The 22,040-nt window shown below is 33.7% G+C and overlaps 1 protein-coding gene across 3 annotated transcripts in view; it reads left to right on the forward strand.

Annotated features, from left to right (window-relative positions):
• Nucleotides 1-22,040, forward strand: part of FCHO2 (FCH and mu domain containing endocytic adaptor 2) — a 97,138-nt gene that overhangs the window by 23,471 nt on the left and 51,627 nt on the right. For all 3 annotated transcript variants that reach the window (XM_083816933.1, XM_083816932.1, XM_083816931.1), the window contains 3 exons: nt 2,596-2,700; nt 7,754-7,852; nt 9,271-9,367. In XM_083816933.1, the coding sequence (XP_083673059.1) occupies nt 2,596-2,700; nt 7,754-7,852; nt 9,271-9,367 (301 nt within the window). The remainder of the gene's footprint in view (nt 1-2,595; nt 2,701-7,753; nt 7,853-9,270; nt 9,368-22,040) is intronic.

Raw genomic sequence — 22,040 nt, forward strand, 5'->3', positions numbered from 1 at the left:
GTTAGAAAAGTTGACTTGATGGAAGGCTTGCTTTTAAGATATAATCCATAATCCCTCCTCTGGTCAGAAACAAACAATCAAAAAAATCAGTCTTACTAATAGCTATGTCACTGTAGAAGAAGGAGGGGAAATGCTGTAGGACAAGGGCCACTTTCTGATGTTTTATGCATCTTTCTTGGATAATTTTGTCCAAACAATAGGGCAGCATGGTTGAAACTCAGCTAGTACTTCAAAAACGTTTCTGGTGGGAGCTAGTAACTGTGACTATCACATCCCTTCCATCACGTCTTTATTAAAATTTACACTTGTACTTTTAGAATCGTGATAAAGATTGTTTTCGTATATTTTTCTTTTGGCAGAGAATAATTTTGTTATGTTTAGCAGAACATCAAGAGTGTTTTTCTCAAAATCACACAATACCTACTGTATCACAAGACAGAGGATTTGTGCCAGTATGCTAAGAGCTTATCATTAAGTTTAATATTTCGAGAGATACTTTATCAAAGAATCTGAGGAGGCATGAAAGCTTGCAATTTTAATTGCAGCTGATAGTTAGTGTTAGCTTGTGTAATAACTTCCTGTTTTTCTCTGACATGTTAACTTCTGTATTTATAGTGACTTGACAAAAAATTCTTGACTAATCTTTATTATTTCAGTTACTGTAAAACTGCTAAATAGAACTCTAGCAATTGCTGTACCTGAGAATAGATACGTCCTGTTTTCAGAAGGGATTAGTAGCTAATCATGCAATGTTCACGTTCCATCATTGTCTGTCTTGCTGATTGTTTTCTGTATGTACTCTTCAGCAGACAACACTCATGATTCTGCTCATAGTTAAACATGATGACAAGAGGCAGAGAACATTTTGTTTGTCAAAATCCCATGCACGCAGGGTTCAGTTACATAATACTTCACAAAAGAAACTTTTTTGAAGTCTTTTAGTTTGGCATTTCCTTTCGTTTCAAATGATCAAGTTCGGAATCCTCTCATTGCAAAGCAATCATAATTATTTTTAAAACCAAGTGTTTATAGAGCACCTTGTACTTCCAATAAAGTAAAGCATATTTGGGAAACAAGATAGGACAGTTTTCTTCTTGGGAGTTCCCCTGTGTGAATATGCAGGAGAAAGAATCATGAAGCAAAATTCAGGGCAAATTGTAGGTCGGTCTGATACATCCTGTCCTGCTGTCCTTAATGCCTGAAGGATCCATATTCTTTGTACAATAAGGTATTTTGATGCTCTGTTTTGCTGGGTTTGGAGTACTACATGAGCAAGGTCTGCTTAAGCTTTCTCAGTAAGTTGATAAATTGAACTGCACCTTCAATTCCTCATCCTTTGAAGTCCTGTTTGATGTTTCCCCTGATAAACAAGTGCTAATGGTATATTGCTACTTGTGATTTTGGGTTATTTTTTCTTGGAAGAGGAAGAATAGAATTATCTTCTTCCAGAGGGCATCTTTGTATTAATTGATTTGAATGTTATAGACAGTGGTCAGCTTTATAACTCACCGCAAGTGAGTAGTAGTTGCTGTCTTTAATCTGGGACTGATAAAATCCCTTTGAAAGAGGAGAGGAAAGCTCTTCAGAACTAGAATAGTAAACATTCTGTCTTCACTCATGTCACTAACTGAAAAGTATTTCTGAATTGTTACAACTGGTGGGAAATTTCATTCAGATAAAGAAGGTATTTCGAACTTCTTTGGCAGAAAAAAGCTGATGAGAAATAATTTTTATTTAATCTGTGTGTTTTTTTTTTTTACTTGGATGTAGCAAAAATATCAAAGTTCAAAAAACTTAATCTCCTGTCATGCTGTAAAATTTGAAAATAACTTCCCCACCAAAAACAGTTACTTCATTCATTTTTTTCCATGTTATATTGAGATTCTCCTATATTTCTTTTTATCTTTTAAAAATATCAAGTCCACAGAAAGAAAACTTTGGTTTATTGAAAACAAATAATGAAAAAAATCATTATAATGCCAAAAAATACTATTAGAAACAAATCTGAGCTGCATGAACCTGTCCATCACTTTGTTCTGCATTAATTTCACTTTCAAATATCTTCTCTTACTCATTTTCCATTATTTTTTCCACATTCCTTATTTTTTTCTTTTCACTTCTAACAAGTGCCTTCTTGTTTTATTTTTTTTTTTACAATTGACTCTTTCAGAATTGCACTAAGAACTGTTTACTCTGAATTTCAACCCTGCTTTTTTCCTGTTTTTGTTGTTGTATATCTAAATATTTTATGTATCAGTGAAATAGCTTAATTTCAGCAACACATACTTTAAAATGTTGATCTCAAAACAAGTGTATTATAAATTAGTCATTGATGATAAGAGAAAGGAATTTAAATGAGGTAGTTGCTTTGTTACCTTTTTTATGTGACTTATTCTAAGCAGCATAATGATTTTATGCAGAAATCTGTAACAGTTTGAATCTAATTTATTTGGTGGTAAAATTTTGTTATGACACTTTGCTGTTTTAATATGCCCCTGGATCTTTTTTATACGTCATCCTATGCTTTCTCTCAGATAGTGACTTTAAAAGCCTTAGATATGATTGGATTGACACTCTTTTTGTACTGATCCATAGGCAGCAGTTAAATCGAAAAAAGCTACAGATACCTATAAACTGTATGTGGAGAAATATGCTACAGTTAAATCTGATTTTGAGCAGAAAATGACAGAAACTGCACAGGTAAGTGTTATATTAAACAAGACACTTTTAAAATAAATTAATATGTTTTATTTTATCTCTCTGAAGATACCAGCAATCAAGGCTTTTGAAAAATTAGTTCAAAATAGAATGATCTCCTTTGGAAATTGATGTAAACTGTGCTGTCAAAAGTAATAGGTTTGAAAGACAAACGCTGGCCATATGTATTGTGATGGCAGTGTCCTTGAATAACACACTGAAATACTAGCACTTCAGAAAGACATTTTGAAGAAATTTTTAGTAAGAAAACAAAATGAACTTCTGTAAGTGTTGTAGATGCATTGTGATGATGCAGGAAATCCTGTGAATTGCTGGTGACCTAGAATTCGTTGACAGGAGTTACAATACCGTGACCCATTATGGTTTTTTCATTATCATTCCAGCAAAACATTTCAGTAACAGCTTGTTAAAGAGTCTTCCCCTAAGTGCTTATCTGAGGTGGTCAAAAGCCCTTACCTCTATTCAAATGTCAAATGAACAAATGTTTTTGTTTTTTATTTTAAGGTGTTTTAATGTGTATTACAAAGGATATCATGTTCTCCGTATGCTTGAACATTCTGTTTCTTCTTATAAAGTTTTTTTTTAAATCTTTCGGTAGAAGACTGTCCCAGATTTCAAAAAGCAAAATGCACCATTTCTGCTCTTTTTAATATTTAGTTGACATAATTACTTGTATACGTTTTTTGGTTGAAAAAAAGCTTTTACAAGATTAGAGTTATTGGAGTTTTCTTTTTGGTTGGAAATTCTTTGCTCTTTTGCTTAGTTTCAAAGATGAATTTTTTTTTAAAATTATGTCATACTTATTACATGTTATTAATGTAGAAGTGTACAAGTGTTAGCATTTTCCTTAACTTCTTGGAAATTAAGAATTAAATTAATAGTTCAACTAATTGAATTTTACAGTAAGGGAATTGTGTAGGTTGATACAGAAAAACTGTGCTGTCCTAAACTGTAAACTGCTTTTCTACTTTGAAAACTTGATTAGAACTTGATCTAGTTCATCTCTGAATACATACTCAACACAGACGTTAAAGAAAAAATAGCAAATATATCATATACCAGAAGTCTTCCTTGCAACCCCCCAGTCCAGGCATTTGTGACAAAAAAATGCTCAGGTATACTACTGCTAAAGTCTGCCTTTAATGTGACTTATATTAGGAGTCTTGATACCCTTTTGTTGGAGAATTTCCAGTAGGCATCTTCTTTGTGCAGTATCTTGACTAGGTTCTGATAGAGGAGCTATGCCCCAAGCTTTTCTTTTCAGTTTGAGTTGAATTTGGCTAAGTACATTCTTTTCCTCGCCTTGTAAAAATGTGAATCTTAAATATTTTGTTTGTTTGTTTAATTGTGTAGTGATGATTGCAGTTATTCAGTGTTATAAAAGGTTTTATTTAAAAAAAAATCATTAAGGAAATTCATGGGTGCTGTGGTAAAGGTTCTATGTCCTGTTGTCCTTCTCTATCATCTCTGATTTGCGAAGCTCTGTTTTCAATACATGTTTTAAGTTAGTGTTGCAGTCAAAAGCAGTAGTTGCCCTCTTTCTGGTCTTTTGTCGTGTATTTGTTTGAGAAACAGCCTTGTAGAGCTAAGCCAGATAAAACTAATGTATTGAGGAAGGTTAACATTAACCCAGAGGAGATGTGGGTTCTAGTTTATTAAGAGATCACACAAGCATTTGTGCTGGCACAAAGGAAAAGGCAGTGTGTTACCAAGGGTGGAGGTTTGTGTTCTTAAGCTGGCTTGAAGTGTGTAAGTATGACTTTAATGAACTGGCCTTGCTAAATTGCGCTGTAAACTTTTCACTAATGAGCAAGAAAGCTATGAGTAATAGAGTTCTTATTTAGACTGACAGGAGATAGACATGAAGAGTATTTGAAATGGATTTTATTGTCAGTGAATCAGTGAAGGAAAATGTAGAGACTTTCAGCAAGCAAACTAGCTGAGCTATTCGTGATATGCTAAAAGAAAAGCCATTTGAAGAATCCAGTACAACAAAAGAATAAGAAAAGAAAAGACTTATTTTGTATCTAGAGACACAATATGAAGATGCTTTTTTCCCCCCCTTGTTTATGTTGTTAGGTAGGTATTAGGTACTTAAGCATGACTGAACATTAGAGAGAAAAAAGGTTTTGCCATAGTGGATATTATAGCTGGGAAAGCATGACGATACTCATGGCTTCTTTTTTTTTCCCAGTACAAAAATGGTACATATTTACCTCTCATGGCAGGCCATACTTGTCTGAATGTCTTCGGTTATTCTTTAGCTGCAATAACCCTTTTACTCAAACTTTATATTTCGTTTAAGATGATAAGAGATAACTGAAAACTCTTAATACCTTTCATGACTGTCTGTGCTGAAACTGAAAATTCTACCTGTGTAAGTCGTACCTATTCAATTATTGCATTTTAAGTGTAATAGCGTAGCTGCATCTAAAGTTTGGTTGCAAGACAGCTACTTTAAATATCATGTGATAGGAAAAATAAGAAAACCCGTGAATATGTGTAAGACCCCTCCTAAGTTAAGCACACCCCAGATTATCTTAATTTGGGTTATATTTCACTTGAAATATACCAGTTCAGGAAACAAATTAGGAATGTGGTCATTCTCTGCTGTTTCATTGCAAAAATAGTTGGCTTATTCAGTCTGTCTTGGGCTGTTCAGATAAAATTGTTCTGAGAACACTAACATCTTGAATTGATGCGGCTTTATCCCAGGTAATCATGTAGTAATGTCTTCACTTAGCTGTCCTCCTTGTTGACCCTCCACCACTGAATCTGTTGCATTTTTTTTTTCATTTTTCCTTTTTTGTCATTTACTATCTTATCTGCAGTTATCAAAGTGAAGTGATTTGTGAGACATGATTTTGAGAGGTTAAATTTTGAAATACGATCTTCCTAATTTTGAATTGCAAGTTTTATTTTTTGCTGCAATAAAGATGGAAGGTTTAGTTGTGATTATAGAAGAATAATAATATAGTTAATTTGTCATTTAGAAATTGGTTTTGAATGAAATTCCTTATGTTGAAAGATTTATTTTTTCTGAGTAAGGCTGTGATTGTATTATATAATTGCTCTGCAATTGCTAAGAAAACATGATGTCTCATTTGCAAAGTATTCCAACTTGTCAGAAGCTTTTTAAAAAATCATGTTATCCAGTCAGTTATTGGAAAGGATCAAATAGCTGAAAGCGCTAAATTATTTTTCTTTGAAAGCCTTCTGTCTTAACTAGAATTAAGTACAGTTGACTGTTCAGATGACCTTGATGTTAAGCAATCTGCATATATACATAAAGTTAAAGTAGTAATTCTTCACATTTTAAAACTGAAAAGAATGTTTAAAAATGGATCACACGCTGTGTATGCTGAGTTAGACAGTTAAGGATAGTTGAAGATTTTTCATTTTTAATTTAGCATAAAACACTAAGAAGTGACTTGTACTTGGGTCTTAGCATTATAGATACATTTCAGTATGTCTCAGTATATCCCTTCAGAACAGGCAAGTTCAAGTAAACAATTTTGTTAATGATTCTATCTGTGACATGAATGATATGGTTGTATTGCAGTGCTGAGATAGTCTTTGATCAGAATCTTTGTGTTATGTACTGTACAAGGCAAAGATGGCTTCTACTTCAAAGACTTTATTGCAGATAGAACAATAAACAAGAAATAAGGAAACCGAGAATGGCAGGAGTGGCTTGAGGGGAATCGTGGTATCCACTGACGTAACAGGCAAAAATCTCTGAATGGCCGGTTGTTTTGATACGCGTCATAGAGAAGAGTTTAAAAGAGAATGATACATCAGTTTTGCACAGTTTTATGGGGATCTTCAACCAAACCTGAAGGCAGCAGTGTTCGTATAATCTCAAAAGTTCACTTTGAGTTTAGGTAAACATTAGGTAGTAGAAGTAGGCTGGAAGATCACATTGTGTACAAGTGCTGGCACCCTGATTGTGACTGAGAGTATGTATAGACATGGACCACAGATATGTTTGAAAGCAAAATAGTGCAGTTTATTTAATCAGGCAATTGGTAAAAATAGTGGCATCATAGAATAGTCTACAGAGTTTGACCCTATCCTCTGTGATCAACAAGGAAAGCTGCTGGGAAAAAAAAAAAGATTATTCTAGTCTGCTTATTGGCTTACTGTTGTCTAGTGAGTCATATATGAGTGTGGCAAAAGACAGACTGAGAGTTTAGAAGATACAGATATTTGACTTGTATGGAGTTATGCTTGTGTTTGTGAATCAGACTACCAGAAAGTATGAAATGTAAAGATGATCTTCAGAGAACCTTGTAAAAATAGAGAGGAATAAATGGTGCTCCGAAGTTTGGTCACGCTTGAAAAGGCAGTTACGGAGGTAGGAAGAGAATCAGTAGAGAGCAGGAGTAAAGAAAGATTTCAAGATGATTATGGCTAAGGGTTGGGTAGAATGAGGAAATTTTTCTTTTCTTAGAGATGTTCTAAGTGCTCTTAAAATGATGGAAGTGTGGGTAAAGTGGAACAGGGGAACAAATTCCAAACAAACTCCAAAGATTATATACAGTCAGTTTAAAAATAAAACAAATTAATTATATTTAAAGAAGCAAAGGATATCGATTTAACTGGAGAAAGTATGTATATGTTGTGATCAGGAGGAGAGGGTGCTGAGGAAGTACAAAACAGATTCAGTAATAGGACTTCTGAAATTAGATGAAAAATCATGAGATCTTTCAGTAATGGAGAAAAGAGATTTTTTCTTCAACCCTATTTTCTCTTGGTAAAAATAGGTCAGATTTTTTGAAAAATCAAGATTGATGAAAGCTGAAAAAGGAAGTAAAAAAGCTAGATAATGGTTCCAAAAGGATATATTATAAAGCACATTATTTTGTAACTGTGAGTTTTACACCTTCCTTTCTTAAATACTGTAATCACTGTAATAAAGATCTGGAAAAAAAGTTTGTTTTTTTTCTGTTTAGTACATTTAATTATTATGATGTAAGTTTTAGCATTTCAAAAATTATTTTCATTATGAATAATTGCTTCCATTGGTTGACAGAAATTTCAAGACATTGAAGAAACACATCTTCTTCATATGAAAGAGATTATAGAATCATTGTCAAATACCATAAAGGAAATTCATTTACAAATAGGAGAGGTAATTTTTATATTATCATTTGTTTATTTGGATTATGCTACATATTTTTCTTAACTACTAAATGGAACATTCCTTACTGTGTTTGTGTAACTTGTGCTTGTGTAATTGCAAGACTACATCTTTCAAATGGCAATAACTTTTAAAATTACAATAAGAAGGAGATAAATAGTAACAAAACACAGAATTTAAAAGACTGAAGCAGATTTGATTCTTTTTACCACAGGTATCATATATTGTATCAGTGCTGAATTTGCTTGTCAGAAGTTTGAAGGAGATTTGAATATCTACTAAATAGCCATTTTGGTCTTCTCAGATGTGTGCAATCTATTCTCTTATCCAAGCCTCTCTGATAAATTTTATTGAATGGATCAGCTCTGATTTTGTTCATTGTATTGGAAATCTTTTTAATATCTAAATTCAATATGAGCCAAAAACTTTACTGCTTCCTGTTGCAATTATAAATTCAATATGACAAATTCTACAGAATAAGTCTGAACAAACAATAAATTTTGTGCTAACAGAAAATAATGTCTTTTGACCATTTGAAGGATGTTTAGTGTATTTCAAAGCTCTGTTCCTTAGATATTAAATTAACACTCATTTTACACGTAATACGGGTACTTCCTCTTTTCTTTAACTAAAACATGGAATTATATTGTCTGAAAAGTTTCAAAATTTTTGATGATGCTGTTAGGGAAAGGCCTCCAGTAACAGTGTTAAAATAAGTTTTTGTAGTATCTTTTCTTCAGATGCAAGCTGGTCTAACTAATAATCCTTATAAGTAGTCCTCAGTTTTTTTGATGTGTTGCAGTTTTATTTGTGTATACTTTGAGTCACTAGTTTGCTTAGTTTTGAGGTTTTCTGCTGGTGAATGGTGGTCACAAGGTTCATGCTATTTATTTCTAAAACATATTACTGCCTTGTTGCAAAAACTTCATATTAACAGCATGTTCCTTTGCCAGACCAAAACCATTAAAACAGTAACGCTTTTACTCAAGCAGGTGGAAACTGTGATAATACAGTGGTAACTGTTCACACCCTTAACTGGTGCTGGCTTAAGGGGACAGTTTGTCTTCCTGACATTGTCGTGGGGCATGTTGTTGACAAATTCAGAAAAGCGTATATAGAAAAGTAGTTTAGATAGAAGAAATGGAAATAAATCATAGACTTGTCATCAGTCTGTGTTCTTTCGTTCCTCATTTGTATGTGTATTGTGTACATAATTACCAATGCTAAAGCAATAAAAAGGGATTTCCTTGATAAAATGCCTGTTGATTTCTGGAAGTTAATATATTTTAGAGGGAAGCATTTTAAACTCCAGAGTGAAAAATAAACACTTTCTGAAGTTAATGAAATTTCTTTAATTACTGTTTTTTAAATTCCTGTTGTGTGTGGTATTTTGTTTGTTTTTTTTGAAGGTTCACGAAGAGTTTATTAATAACATGACAAATACTACAGTTGAGAGTTTAATACAGAAATTTGCTGAGTCAAAAGGAACTGGCAAGGAAAGACCTGGTAAGAGATTAAAAATAGAGGAGCAAATTTTAATTTTAATACTGTAGATTTTCTCTCCTAATCAAAAGGCAAACCCTATTTGTTAACATGCTATTGTTGTAACATACTTAAAATTTCAAAATTCTCAGAGTTCATTAGCTTTGATATTAAATATTTCATAGAAATTTAACAACACACAGTTTATTATGTATTTCTAGGACTCGTGTTCATAAAGCATAACAATTTATAGCTCAGAGTCCTCAGATGTGGACTTCTGAGGAAGCTTTTAAACTATACTGTTCCTTGGGATGTCAGTGAAGTTTGTCCAGAAAATGAAGTTCCTTGCACAAAACTGCCTTTATTCTATGTGCTTCAGCACAAATTATATTTCCAAATTTAATACAAATTTAGGGATATATTCAGAACAGGTGTCTGTAAAGCTGATTATAGAATTGTTGTAACAGTTCCATTGGTTTATTTAGTTAGCTTACAAAATCATGCTTTTTAGTAGATTATGTGTAGATTGGTTTGTTCTTTATCAGCCACAAATTTACGAGTACTTTCTGAAAGTACTGCTTGTTGGGTGTGTTGTGTTTCCTGGGCTCGCGTAAAAGGACAATCTCACATTACTGTGTATCTAACATTACAGGAAAAATACAGAGTTCAGTTTAATATTCAGGCATGGGAACATGGTCACTAGATGTGTGAATACAGAAGTTTGGTAATACTGTTTTTCTTGGAGTGTGGAGTGTTGGGAGTCCTTGTTAGCATCTCTGCCTTATAGTATCAAAACATGTTTTTTTCAGAGCAAGGGTGTACGGAGTAGCTTAGATCTTAAGCATTTATATTGAATTATTAAATGTGGTTATTAGGTATCTTACAATGCTTCTGTGCTGTGTTTTTAATATAACATTGTTACATATTCACTCTGTGATCTGCTAATGCTTGTACATGAGTGGGATGAGGCAAGATTGTATATGGAAAAATTGTCAAACTTTTCCAGTGTGTCTTACATTTTTTTTGGTAAAGAGTAAGAAAGAAAAAGTACACACCTCAGGGATTCATGTTCAGTTGGACTGAATTCAGGATGAAGACAGGTGAAAATTCAGTATTCAAGCCTCTTTGACTAGCTGTGGCCAAAATGTCACGTGTAGGGGTCACTGTCTTATATTCAGGATCCCGACTCTGTGTGTTACAAAGACCTGTGCTAGCGTATTCTAGAGCACTGTGTGTTTCAGGCAATACACTTTTTTTTTTGTCAGACAACATGGCAATCATAAGAAAAGTAGCACTTCACCTTTTAATTTAGTGGGAGAAGTTGTACACTGTGTACTTATTAGCTGCTTTACAGATTTTGTCATATTCCATTTGTATTCTCTTGAGTCAAATAAAAACTTTTGCCATGGCAAATTCTATTTTTTTCAATTCTGTAACTATTTTAACAGCAAAAAGGTTTAAGGAAGGATTATGTTTTTAGTGTGGAAATGTATGCATGTTGTCTTTTTTTTTTTACAGAGTGAAATTATATTGATATTAATTTTGTAAAGCTGCCATGGGGCAGAGAGAAAGCATAGGCAAATTCAGTAGCAATAGAAATTCACAAGAAGTTGTGAGGTGTCAAAGATTGGTCTTAGTTATAATTACTGCTTCTATTATAGTCATATAGCTTTGACAAATACAAATATTTGGGATGCAAAGTGAGGTATCACCTCTGTAAGAACGAAATGAAAACATCCAGTGTGGGAGGAGCAGCTTTTTCTTGATTCAAAAATGCTTTTCCACAATTGAGAACTGTTCTTAATAGAAAGACATTTTTAACCATGAAGCAAATTCTAGAAGTCTTTCTGTGATATGAATTTAGTAATTATGCTGCAGAAGGAGAGGGCTTCTCAGATAAATCTAAGTATTCAATGTATAAAAATGGTACTGACTTGGAGTACAAAACAAATGTAGAAAAAATGTCTTAGTGCTCTCACTGCTACTTAAGATTCTGGTCCTGAATATATTTGAAAGAAACAATTTAATAATCATCAGTAGTGTGTAGGCCTTCACCTTCCCATATTATTTGTAGACCAATATACTGAATCAGTTTGTGGAACATTCTGAAATACTGAATTTTGAGAACAACAATAACAAACAAAAGGATAATGCATAACAAAGTATTTTAGTTTATTTCAGTATTTTAAAATTGTAGTCATAGTACTTTACAGCAGGGTTCACTTTCCTATTTCTACAGATCTAAATATAAATATGAATCTGGAAGGAAGTACTGTAGAAGGGCTGTTTATTTTGTGGATTAGGAACAACTTATAATGTTTCTCTGTACATGCAATTATTTTCTTAAATTCTCATCTGTGTAACTTCAATTTCTCTTTGTACGATCATATCCCTTATACCAGATTATATGGGCTCCCTCTGGTGGCTAATTTCTGATACCTGAAGTCTTGATGTACTGCAACAAGTAGAGTTTAATACGCATTTTTTCTAGTACAAATAAAATTTCTTTCAAGCAGTAATGCTTTATGAGTTTTCTAAACCTTATTTATGGACTTCCTTACTTGAAGGCTTTTTTTAACTGCTACCTAAATAGCCTACCTCTTGAGCTTTATCTCCTAATTCTTATGGAATTTACTTCAAGTATATTTTTTAAAGATATACAATATTTGAAGAGGTTCTATTCATAATTTTTCATACTCTCTTTCAGTGTAAAAAAAAAAAAGCCATGTATATTAAGTTGCAAATATTTTAATTCAAAATGAAAGAAAAATCACTTAAATGTAAAACCTTGAAAAACAGAAAAAGAGGTGGCAGGACCCTTCAATAAACAGTCAAACAGTCATGCTCCAGGTCAGAGTTTAATACATTATCTGAACTATTTTCTAAAGTTTATTTGGTTCTGCTGTTAGGTCGAATAGCAGGTTAGATACCATCAGCTGAAAGATGCTTCTGTTGTGCAACATTGATCAAAACCATTGTTGGCCACTTCAGATTAATCTACTTTCTATTTGTGATAGGCTGCTGTTCTGTGTTCCTCGGAAAAATCATTTATAGCGTGGCAGAAAATGTCTACTTTTCTTCCACCCAAAGTAGGTGTTAAATCTATAGTAGAGATGATGTAAATTACAGATTAGTGACATATCAATGACTTTTTGCCGTATTTACTTAATCTTCTAATCATCTATAAAAACTTGGTTTGTTTCATTATGAAAAGTTGATGCATGAAACAGAAACTGTTAGGAAGTACGAGCTCATGTTCTTCCAAGATCTTATGTCTGAAATTGGCAGGATAATACATACTGTGTGTAAAGATACTTGTGAGTGCCAGTGGCCAGCTGTAGCTGGTCATGAATGATTTTCCATTTTTTACAGTGTTCTCCTATGTACGAAAATAAGTCTGTGTGTCTGGCCCTGTATTAGTGTTAGCCCACTACAGTTTACCCAGAAGCTAGCTTCGAAGGCCAGATGAGAAGACTCAGCTGTGCTACATTGTCCGAAAATACACAAACAAAAGCCAAATCCAGACTATTTGTTTTTGTTAATTTGTTCTGATGTCCTTGTTAGTGGTTGTTGGTAATTTATTAAGTTGTTGCTCTTATTTTCTCAATTTTCTTAAAAATTTAATAAAGAGGAAAACAAAAAAAAATATTGTAATACAGACAACAATGGAAAGACAAAATCCTTTCTGGCTCCATAACCCTCCAATTAAACAATTATCCACAGATGGCAATTACTACATATGCTGTGCCATTGTTGAATGTGGAATTGGGGGTCAGCTTTTTCCTACTATTAAAAAAAAATCATTGCTTTTGTGCTAGCTTGATCCATCTGCACAATCAGAATCAGACAGAACATGATTTTCACTGTGACCCTACATCCTTATCCATGCAAGCAAATGAAAAATGTGAGGAAGAGGAATCAGCTACATACACGGTCTTCTAATTGTACCAGTCAAACATCTAGATTTTAGGCTGTTGAAAACAAAGGTACATAAAAATACTTCTTGTATCCTTTCACATACTGTTCACCCAATAAACTTGACCTTTAGGAGAGGCTACAAGTCTGCTTTTGTTCAAGCATTGTAAAGTGAGTGTCGGCAATCCATGGGCTATTTCTACAGAAGTAGTTGAGAATGTCAGTTGTCCACAATTGCTGGTGACCAGCTGTCACTGGCTCTTGCACAGTGACATAGCTGTACATATAGCAGAACATTTTAATTTGTCCTTGTCATTTTAGATACTGGGAAAAACAGTCTATGTCCTTTTAATTGAATGATGCTTCCATAGATACCAAGATTCAGAAAGTGACAGATGTATTGTCTTTACTCCTTTTCCTTCCTCTAACAGTCCCAGAAAATGACAATTCAGTCAATAATTAATCAGTAATGCTGGTTAATAAATGTTTGGTCTGTGGCTTTTTAGAGCTGCTGAAACCTATTTTGCTTTATTTGCCAATGCAAGAAAAAATGGTCTCAAGGCTCCTGGTAAGTCCAATTATCAGGAAGTATAAGGTCATGGATATCAAATGCAGACATAAATTCAGAATTGTTATTTATTTATTAATCATTTTGAAATTCAGCTCTCTGGGAAGGCTTTGAAGTAGTCTAGACTGACTTAAACAGCTATTATATCAAGATCGTCAATGCCTCATAAGGCAGAGCATATCAGAAAAATATATTCCGGTATCCTCAATATGCTGATGATCCTTGTCTGCTCTGAGGCAACACATCTGGGAGCTCTCTTTCTGGAGTGCTAGCATTTGAAGCCTTATTTTGAAATCTTAAAAAATGATTTATTTAGGAATGACATTCCTGCTGAAAGCAATATGGAAATTTCACAGGCTGCAAAACTGTTGACAAACCATTATGTTTACTATTTGGATGGCAATCAAAGCAGTTTAATCTGGATTCCTTACAAGCTCATTAATGCTGCCAGCATTGCCTATTACCAGAATTGTAAGGCATCAAAGCTTCAATTTAGTAAACATTTAAAAAACAAATTTTACCTAGGCTTTAATTCAACTGAGTACTGATTCAATTAACTCAACTGAATTGTTGTACATTTGATTAGAATAATGTTTTATGTGGCTGGTTGTTGGCTCTGGTGAGAGTTGGTGCAAAGCTGAGGTGTGAATTTATGAGATGTTGTTGGCCTTCGCTAATTGTTATGTGGGCATTTTAGTCCTAAATGTCCGTGTATTTTTCCCAAAAGTGAATACTTATGTATTTTTCCCAAAGTGAATGCAAGAGCATTAAAGTGAGCTGCACCACAGCTGTGAAGCTAGTCCAAAGTAACCAGTGTAGTGTGAATGCGCAGTTATGCTTCCTCTTTGTTAACATTCTTATTTAAGTTACTATGTTGTGTAAAACTACATACTTCTGTCTTATGAAGAAATGAACAAGGTCTATAGGGTAATGTAGACCAAAAAAAAAAAAAAGTGTTTGGAACGAATGTTTTATGTCAATGAAATTTCAGAATGAAGTTAGTCCTTTCCCAGAGATTGAGAGGCAAAACAAGGGTCATGGAATATTGAAGCTAGCTTTGATTAAGGCTGCTAGCTTTTTATGTACTTGAATAATAAACTCTGCTTTGAGAGAAAGACTTCAAACAGTGCTGGGTGTGGCAGGCATTGGTATTTTCCATGGGTTTGTTTGATAACATAATAGTTTGTAGTTTTTATAAAAAATACTTTTCTAGGAAGTTAAACAACAAAATAGGTGGAAATAAACACTGCAAATGTCTAATACTAATTTTTGAACAGGTCTGCATGACATCTTTGAGCTTCTTTTCCACAAGGAATTATAACAAAGCAACTGTTTATTTACGTTCTTATAAATTATTTTCTTTATATTTTCTGTAAGTATTGTTAATATTTTAATACGGCCAACACTTGTGAATAGATGCATAAATAGCCAGAAGTGTCTCAGTTTTTCAAAGCCTGTGCCCATACATAATTCTACACAGAAGGCTGACTGAGGAAGGAGTTTAGTTTATCAACAATGACAGTGTCCAAGGGATTCACAATAGTGTTCTCTGTAAAGGAAGACAGTCCATTCATGCATCTTAGTTCCTATCCTAGGTCTCTGTTAGATTTTGCCTGCAAAAATTAGGTCCTGTCATAGATAAAAAAACCTGCCTAAACTGCCATAGACTTTAGGAAACCTTATCTGCCAGCATAGATTTTAAATAATTACATATATCTAACTTGCAAATTTGATTTAAACGAAGAAAATAAATTACTTATTATTTATAACGGTCTGGAGAGTCAAAACTACAGGTTTTGCTGTGAAAATCTCTTAGTGCCTGTGGAAGACTGGTAGCATTGTACTGAATTTCTCAGCCAACTGGAAATTTAACATTATTTGGCAGGTTGGGCTACAAATGTAGTGCCATGAGGAAGCTAATTAAGCTTTTCATTTTAGAGCGATTGTGTTTTAAGTAGTAGAAAGAACAATTCATATTAATAACAAAAATTATTCTTGGTGTGGTATCTTTCTTGAATATATCATGTTCACAGACAGACACATTCAGAAGTCCACATCTGAATTTGAAAGCTGGGTGATCCTTTCCTGGTGTGTGAAAAATTTGGGTTCATTCTATCTGAGAAAGAAAAGTCCAATTCTCCTGAAATACTTAGGGAAATCAAGAGCTGCCTGTGATAACTAGGAAGAAAATCTGTAAAAGACCAACCACAAGCTTAGCTGAAAGAGAAAACAGTAGAACAGCAGGAAACCAACTTCAATGGTTTGTCAAAAAAAAAAACAACAAAAAAAAAAACCAAAAAAACACACACCCAAGAAACAGTCGAACTGTGGTAAAAGTTTATGTGAAGATAACCTTTAAAAAACGCATGTGCCGCGCTGTCTGGAACCATACCCTTCTTGTTTTTTCGGCTTCATTACAGTTCTGCAGTATATTAGTACAATTTCTTCTACAGAGCTAGCTAAAACACTGAAATGTAGTGTAAATATATTCAACCAAAGTGGGACAAGGGAAAAATGAAAAATACCATAGAAACTGTTAGACAACCGTAGATGCAACAGAACAAAAGCTTTGACTCCCTAAGAAGTACTGTCAGTTTTTCTTGAATTTTCCTGCCTCAAACAAACAAACAGACAACAACAACAAAAAACAGCTGCAGACTAAGGCAAGTAATTATTATAGGTTGTGGGAGCAAAGAAATGCCAATTTCAGTAATTTAAGGTATTAATTAGGTAATAGACTCCTCGGAAAATGAAGTAATTGGCAGGATAGGTACTACTACGATAATAATAAATTATTTATGAAGAGCTTTTAAACACCTGAGAATAGAAATAGCATCATGAGACATGTTTTGTACTAATATAGCAAATAAGACCTGTAATTTATTTATATAAATAGTATAACATATGAAATTAATGCTGGAGGAAGGGGGTAATTGTTAAAGACATTTTTCTTTTAAGGTAGAAAATGTTCTGTGGACACAGTAAACGTTAAATGGCCTTTTCAAATTTTCACGAGAAGCACAATTGGAAGAAGTGTATTCTCTCTCTCTCTCTCTCTTTTTTTTTTTCTTTCAGAAGATAAAGCTTAGCAAAAACAAACTCTCTGAAATCTGGAAAGATTTGGAAAACTCCTTATAAACATCTGTGCTGTAGTTCATTCTTACTAAACTGTAACGTTAGAGAAAAGCAACATCTTGAATCTTGTAATTTAACTTTTTGAGGAAAAATATAGTTTCCAACTAGGGAAGCAAATAGAGGAGTCTCAAGTTGGATATTTTATCATACACTTTACCTTTCTAATAAAATTAAAATAAATCCTAAGCATACAGTCTTCCTACACTTGTCTAACATACAAACTTAAACAGTTTACACACTAAGTTGTATGCGGACATGTTTCTAATAGACAATTATTGGACAATTGTCTGATAGACAATATTTGACAAGTCTAATAGGCCATTAATTATTTCTCATAATTTCATTGATGGTAATGCTGCAGCATGGAAGTACTTTACACCAGAACAAGCTATCATTGGACATTTTTTACGGTGAATTGACTGGGTCAACTAGATCTGTGTATTATACTCTTTCTTGATCAAGAATATCATTTATGATTTGGAAATGAATTCTCACTTAATTTACCTTTGACCTCCTGTGTTCATGGTAGTTGTCAGAAAGTGCAGAATCTCAGCACCTTTTTCTTCAGTATCTTTCGATTGTCTTCTTAATTGCCATAAATCATCATCTTCTGCATCCAGAAAGCTTTCTGCGTGAACAATTTGATTTTAAATGATCGATACTGATTTTTCTGCATTTTGGCATTGGAAGGTGCGGGGGGGGGCACCTATTGCTTGAATAGCTGTACAGATATTTGCCATCTTGTTTAGCTATCAGACTAGATTCATATGTGCAAAATTATTAAATGCTACAAAAATGGAAATTTCTTGATGCTTTTTTACATGTACATGTGTTTAATACATACACTTTTCTCTCTGCTGGTTGGTTTAAATGTCTCTTAGGCTTGCATTCTTCATACCTAAGCCCAAGTTTAGCCATAACAATAATATCTCAAATTCCTGTCTTTTATTAATAATGTTCATAATTTAAATTCTTCATGTAATGTCATGGATTTGTTTTGAAGAATTTTACTTAATTGGTTGCCTAGTTTTGTGGGAAAGATGGTCTCTAAAAAAACAGTGTAAGAAATGCTGTTACTAGCATTAAACTTCCTAAGCTTTTGGAATTTAGTTTCACAGTATGTTTCTCAGCTTTACTATTGTAGCTGATACAGTTCAAAGGATTGTGTAGTGCTACATTATTTTTGATAATTTGTCTGGTTCAGGAAGATTAGATAGAAGTGGAAAATCAGGATCTTGTCACATACATTTGTTCCTTTGCAACCACTGATTTTGAAACTGTCACATTTGCCTGATATTGCTTAGATGCTTTTAATATCCAAAGAAGGATTTAAAAAAATAAAAAATAGTATTACGCATATTTAGTTTCTTTAAGCAGTGAGACATATTTCAAGGTCAAAGCTATGCTGAAAAAACACACTAGGAAGAATTTCATAACAAATTTTTTGCTTGTTGGTAGCACTGGAAACTGGCATACAGTAATCAGTACTTCCTGTTTTACAGTTGGGGTGGAAAGGTGATTAAGCTTAAATTCTTTTCTTCCTTGCCCTAACAACTGAGTCTTCTGTACACATAAATTGGAAAGCGCTTTGAAAGTGCTACAAAACAAGAAGACGTGTATTTCCCATGAAGTTGTTTTTGTCTACCTGAAAAAATGTTTGTTCTGTCTACCAGAAAATATGTTTGTTTCTTTGTTTGTTTGTTTTAATTCTCTTTTTCTCCTCTCTTTTGGAAAGAGGTCCTATTAAAGGTTTTAACCTCCTAAGGTTTCATGGATTTGAGTTCAGGACTTAGAAAGAAACCATACCCCTCTTGGTTTGCAGGGACATTGTGCAACAGTTACAAAGAAGTGATTCTTTAAAGAAGAGGGATATTATTTAATGTACATATAATGCCTTGCATTAAAAAATCTCAGCTGACTTGACTCTAAGAAGAACACTACTTGAATGTGTCTACGCAGCTTTTTCATCACTACATACTTGCATGTTCTGCCTGCAACAGATGAGTCATTCATCCTGCAGGCAGACAAAGCTGTGTGTTGCATACGCTTATTATTATAAACTAGGTATATGCAGTCCTGCCGTTTCATTTTCCCAAGACTTTGCTACTTTCACCTAAATTTGATGGAAAAGTAGAGGTTGCAAAGATCAGGTAAAAATGAGGATACAGGTAAAGAAGAACCCAAATACGTCCTGCAATATGTCCAGTAGCTCATACTGAGAGTCAGCAGACAGCAGGCAGTATGTTTGCATGTTGGCCAGCTTGTGGAGAGTTTAAAACCTGCTATATCTCACATCCTGTTGTTTATCCAGCCGAAAAGAAAATATAAGTTGAAGTTAAAGTGCAAAGCAAGAGAGTAGAAGAGGTTGAGAAAGAGTCTGGGAGTGGTATCAAGAAAGAGACTTGGGAGCATTGCATTCTGCGGATTGTTGTCCTAACTGACGTTAATTTTGCCACTCATTTCATGAATTTCATGAAACTGCTGAAATTTCCTGTGTTTGTTGTCATATTCTGGTGTTGTAGGATAGTTGGATCTCAAACTTTGAACTGCTTTCAGTATGTGCTTAGTGTCTCTTGTTGAAAATTCTTGTGTTATCTGAGCAATAAAAATTATTTTATTTGTAACTGAAGATGTTTGTCATCTTAGAGAAAAAATGTACTCTCCTTTCTGCTGATAAACATCTTAATTGATGGTAATTGTTTTAAAACTATGAGGATAATGATGCTTTTCTAGTTCGTTGTTGCTGTGTAAGCCATAGGGAAATACTGCCCCTTGAGAGTAGCGTGCCTAGTGTACTCGTGGAGTTGTATACACAGTACCTGAAGTGCCTGAGATAAATGATGTTTCCTTTGATCCAGTGAATAGCGTGAGGGGCTAAAAGCACCACAGCAGAATCAGGGTTAGAACAAATTGCTTGTTCAGTGGATGGAGGCAAAGTTTGCTCTCCTTTTATGTTAATCTGTTCATCTAAAGAAGAAGTCATTTGGAAGTGCTACCCACGTTGCTACTGATAAGCAAGGTTGTCTATGCTTCCATTGTCACCTCTATATTTTTCCAGTTTTTCAGCTGAAGAACTAACACCATACTATAGTTTTCTTTATTTTATTTTTTTTTCAAAATGAATGTTGAGAAAGAGGGTTCAGTCAAGTCTCAAGCATCTCAAAAAAGCTAGATTGATGTGTAAGCCTGAGTATGTAAAAAAGATTTGTCAGAAATTCAGTGATTATTGTAGTGGAACAGTATAAAAATTATTTGTAGAATTAGGTTTAAGGATACAGCTTTACCACAATGTCAGTATTTTCTCTCAGTCAGGCCTATGTTCAGGTCAGTTATTGTATTTTATGTCCCTTATCCTCTTTAGTGAGATAGAGCTGACCAAATCCATGAATTAATGTTTGTTTGAGACAGTCTGGTACTAATACGATTAAGATACACAGATACATTATTTACCTCCAAGACTGTAATGTATCTTTATAATGCATTCTTATAAATAAACTGTTTTAATTTTTTTCCCTTTTTTTTTTTTTTCTAATTCTAGATTAGAAATCCTTTTCCATGGAAAAATAAAATTCTCCTGCTCTTTTTAGAAAATTGCTTATCTTTCTTGGACAGGCAATAAAAATGGGAAGTTGGTGTTAGAAACAATTTTGGTTTCCTGGTTTCTAAATTTGAAAGCTTGGATCAGGATCAGAGGATGGCAAGAAAAAGATTGCTTATATGTTTGTGTACATACAAAATTGACCTTTGTGATGCAGCTTAACATCTAAACACTAAAAGCAGTCATTTGTTTTGACAGCAGAATTAATTGAGGCTAAAACAGTCGAAATTCCACTTGTATCAAGCTGTTCATTAGGAATTGCTCTCTGGCTTTAGTGCTGTCAGAAAAATAACCTGTTCTGCTATGATTAAATAGCAGAATGATGGTCGGTCCACTGAATTTGAGAGAGAGGTTGAATAAACTTTCTACTGCGGAAACAATTCAGAAGTGACACACTGCAAGGGGGGTCAGAATGTGCATTGATATCCAGCTGAGCTGTCAACTGGCACTGGGCCAGGCACGCAAAGCTTTGCCATTTGAAGCAGCATGTGAAGCATATGCAGTTTAAAAAAATTGTCCTCCTTTCATGCATGATTTACTGTCAAAGAGAAAAACTTTTGTTTTTATCAAAAACAAGGATATTGTTTGTTACTGTATTTGTAACTACAAGTGCAGATTTACCGAGTTTTTTAAAAAGCTTTTGGTTGAAAGAGATATGTTAATGTTTATATATGTGCGTGCGATATGTAAACTGTTTCCTTGGAGTAGAGGAAAGGCCAGAATATATATATATATATATATATATAATTTTTTTTTTCTTTGAGTGACTGGGGATTTCCAGTTATTGGCAATTAAATGTAGTTAATAAAAATACATGTCTGGGTGGGAGAGCATTTCTTTCTGTCAAGTATAGCCCCCTTAAACTAAAAAGGACCAAAAGCAGGTACAAATATAAAACAGTTGGTAGTTGATTTATTGACTTCTTGATTTGTTTACTTTATTTTTTTTAGCTTGGCAGGATTTTCCAGTTCATTGGTATACTTACTGGGGGCTCTTTTCCAGAGAATGACATAATATTGTTTGCCTTCCTGGTGATAGTAGTTGGCTTTTTTACCTGACTTGTTTATTTAAGAATTCAAACAATAAAACTTTTTTTTTCCCCTGTTATGCAAAGTGCAAATAATTTTGTTTGTCTGACCTTAGCAAAACCTTTATTTTTCCAGAGTCTCCCTGACCGCATACTAGAGGTAGGTTTTATAACTGGTTTTCAAGGTCGTTGACAAAGAACATAACTGTCTTGAAGACTATTGGTGTTACTTTGTACATAAATTTGCTAGCAGGCATGAGGGTTGTTATTTATAAACCCTCTTCTGTAGTTGTCTTGTGTATACTCTGAAAAAACCGTTCCCACAGACATAGGCTAAATATGTAGTAGATACTAAATTAAAATTAACAGTGCAATTGTATCAGCACAGTTACATTTTCTTCATTCATCTTTGAATAAGATCAGTATCTCCTTATTGTTAGCCATCCACTTTGCT

The sequence above is a fragment of the Anser anser genome, assembly GCF_964211835.1.
Source record: "Anser anser genome assembly, chromosome: Z".
In the NCBI taxonomy this organism is placed as follows: domain Eukaryota; kingdom Metazoa; phylum Chordata; class Aves; order Anseriformes; family Anatidae; genus Anser; species Anser anser.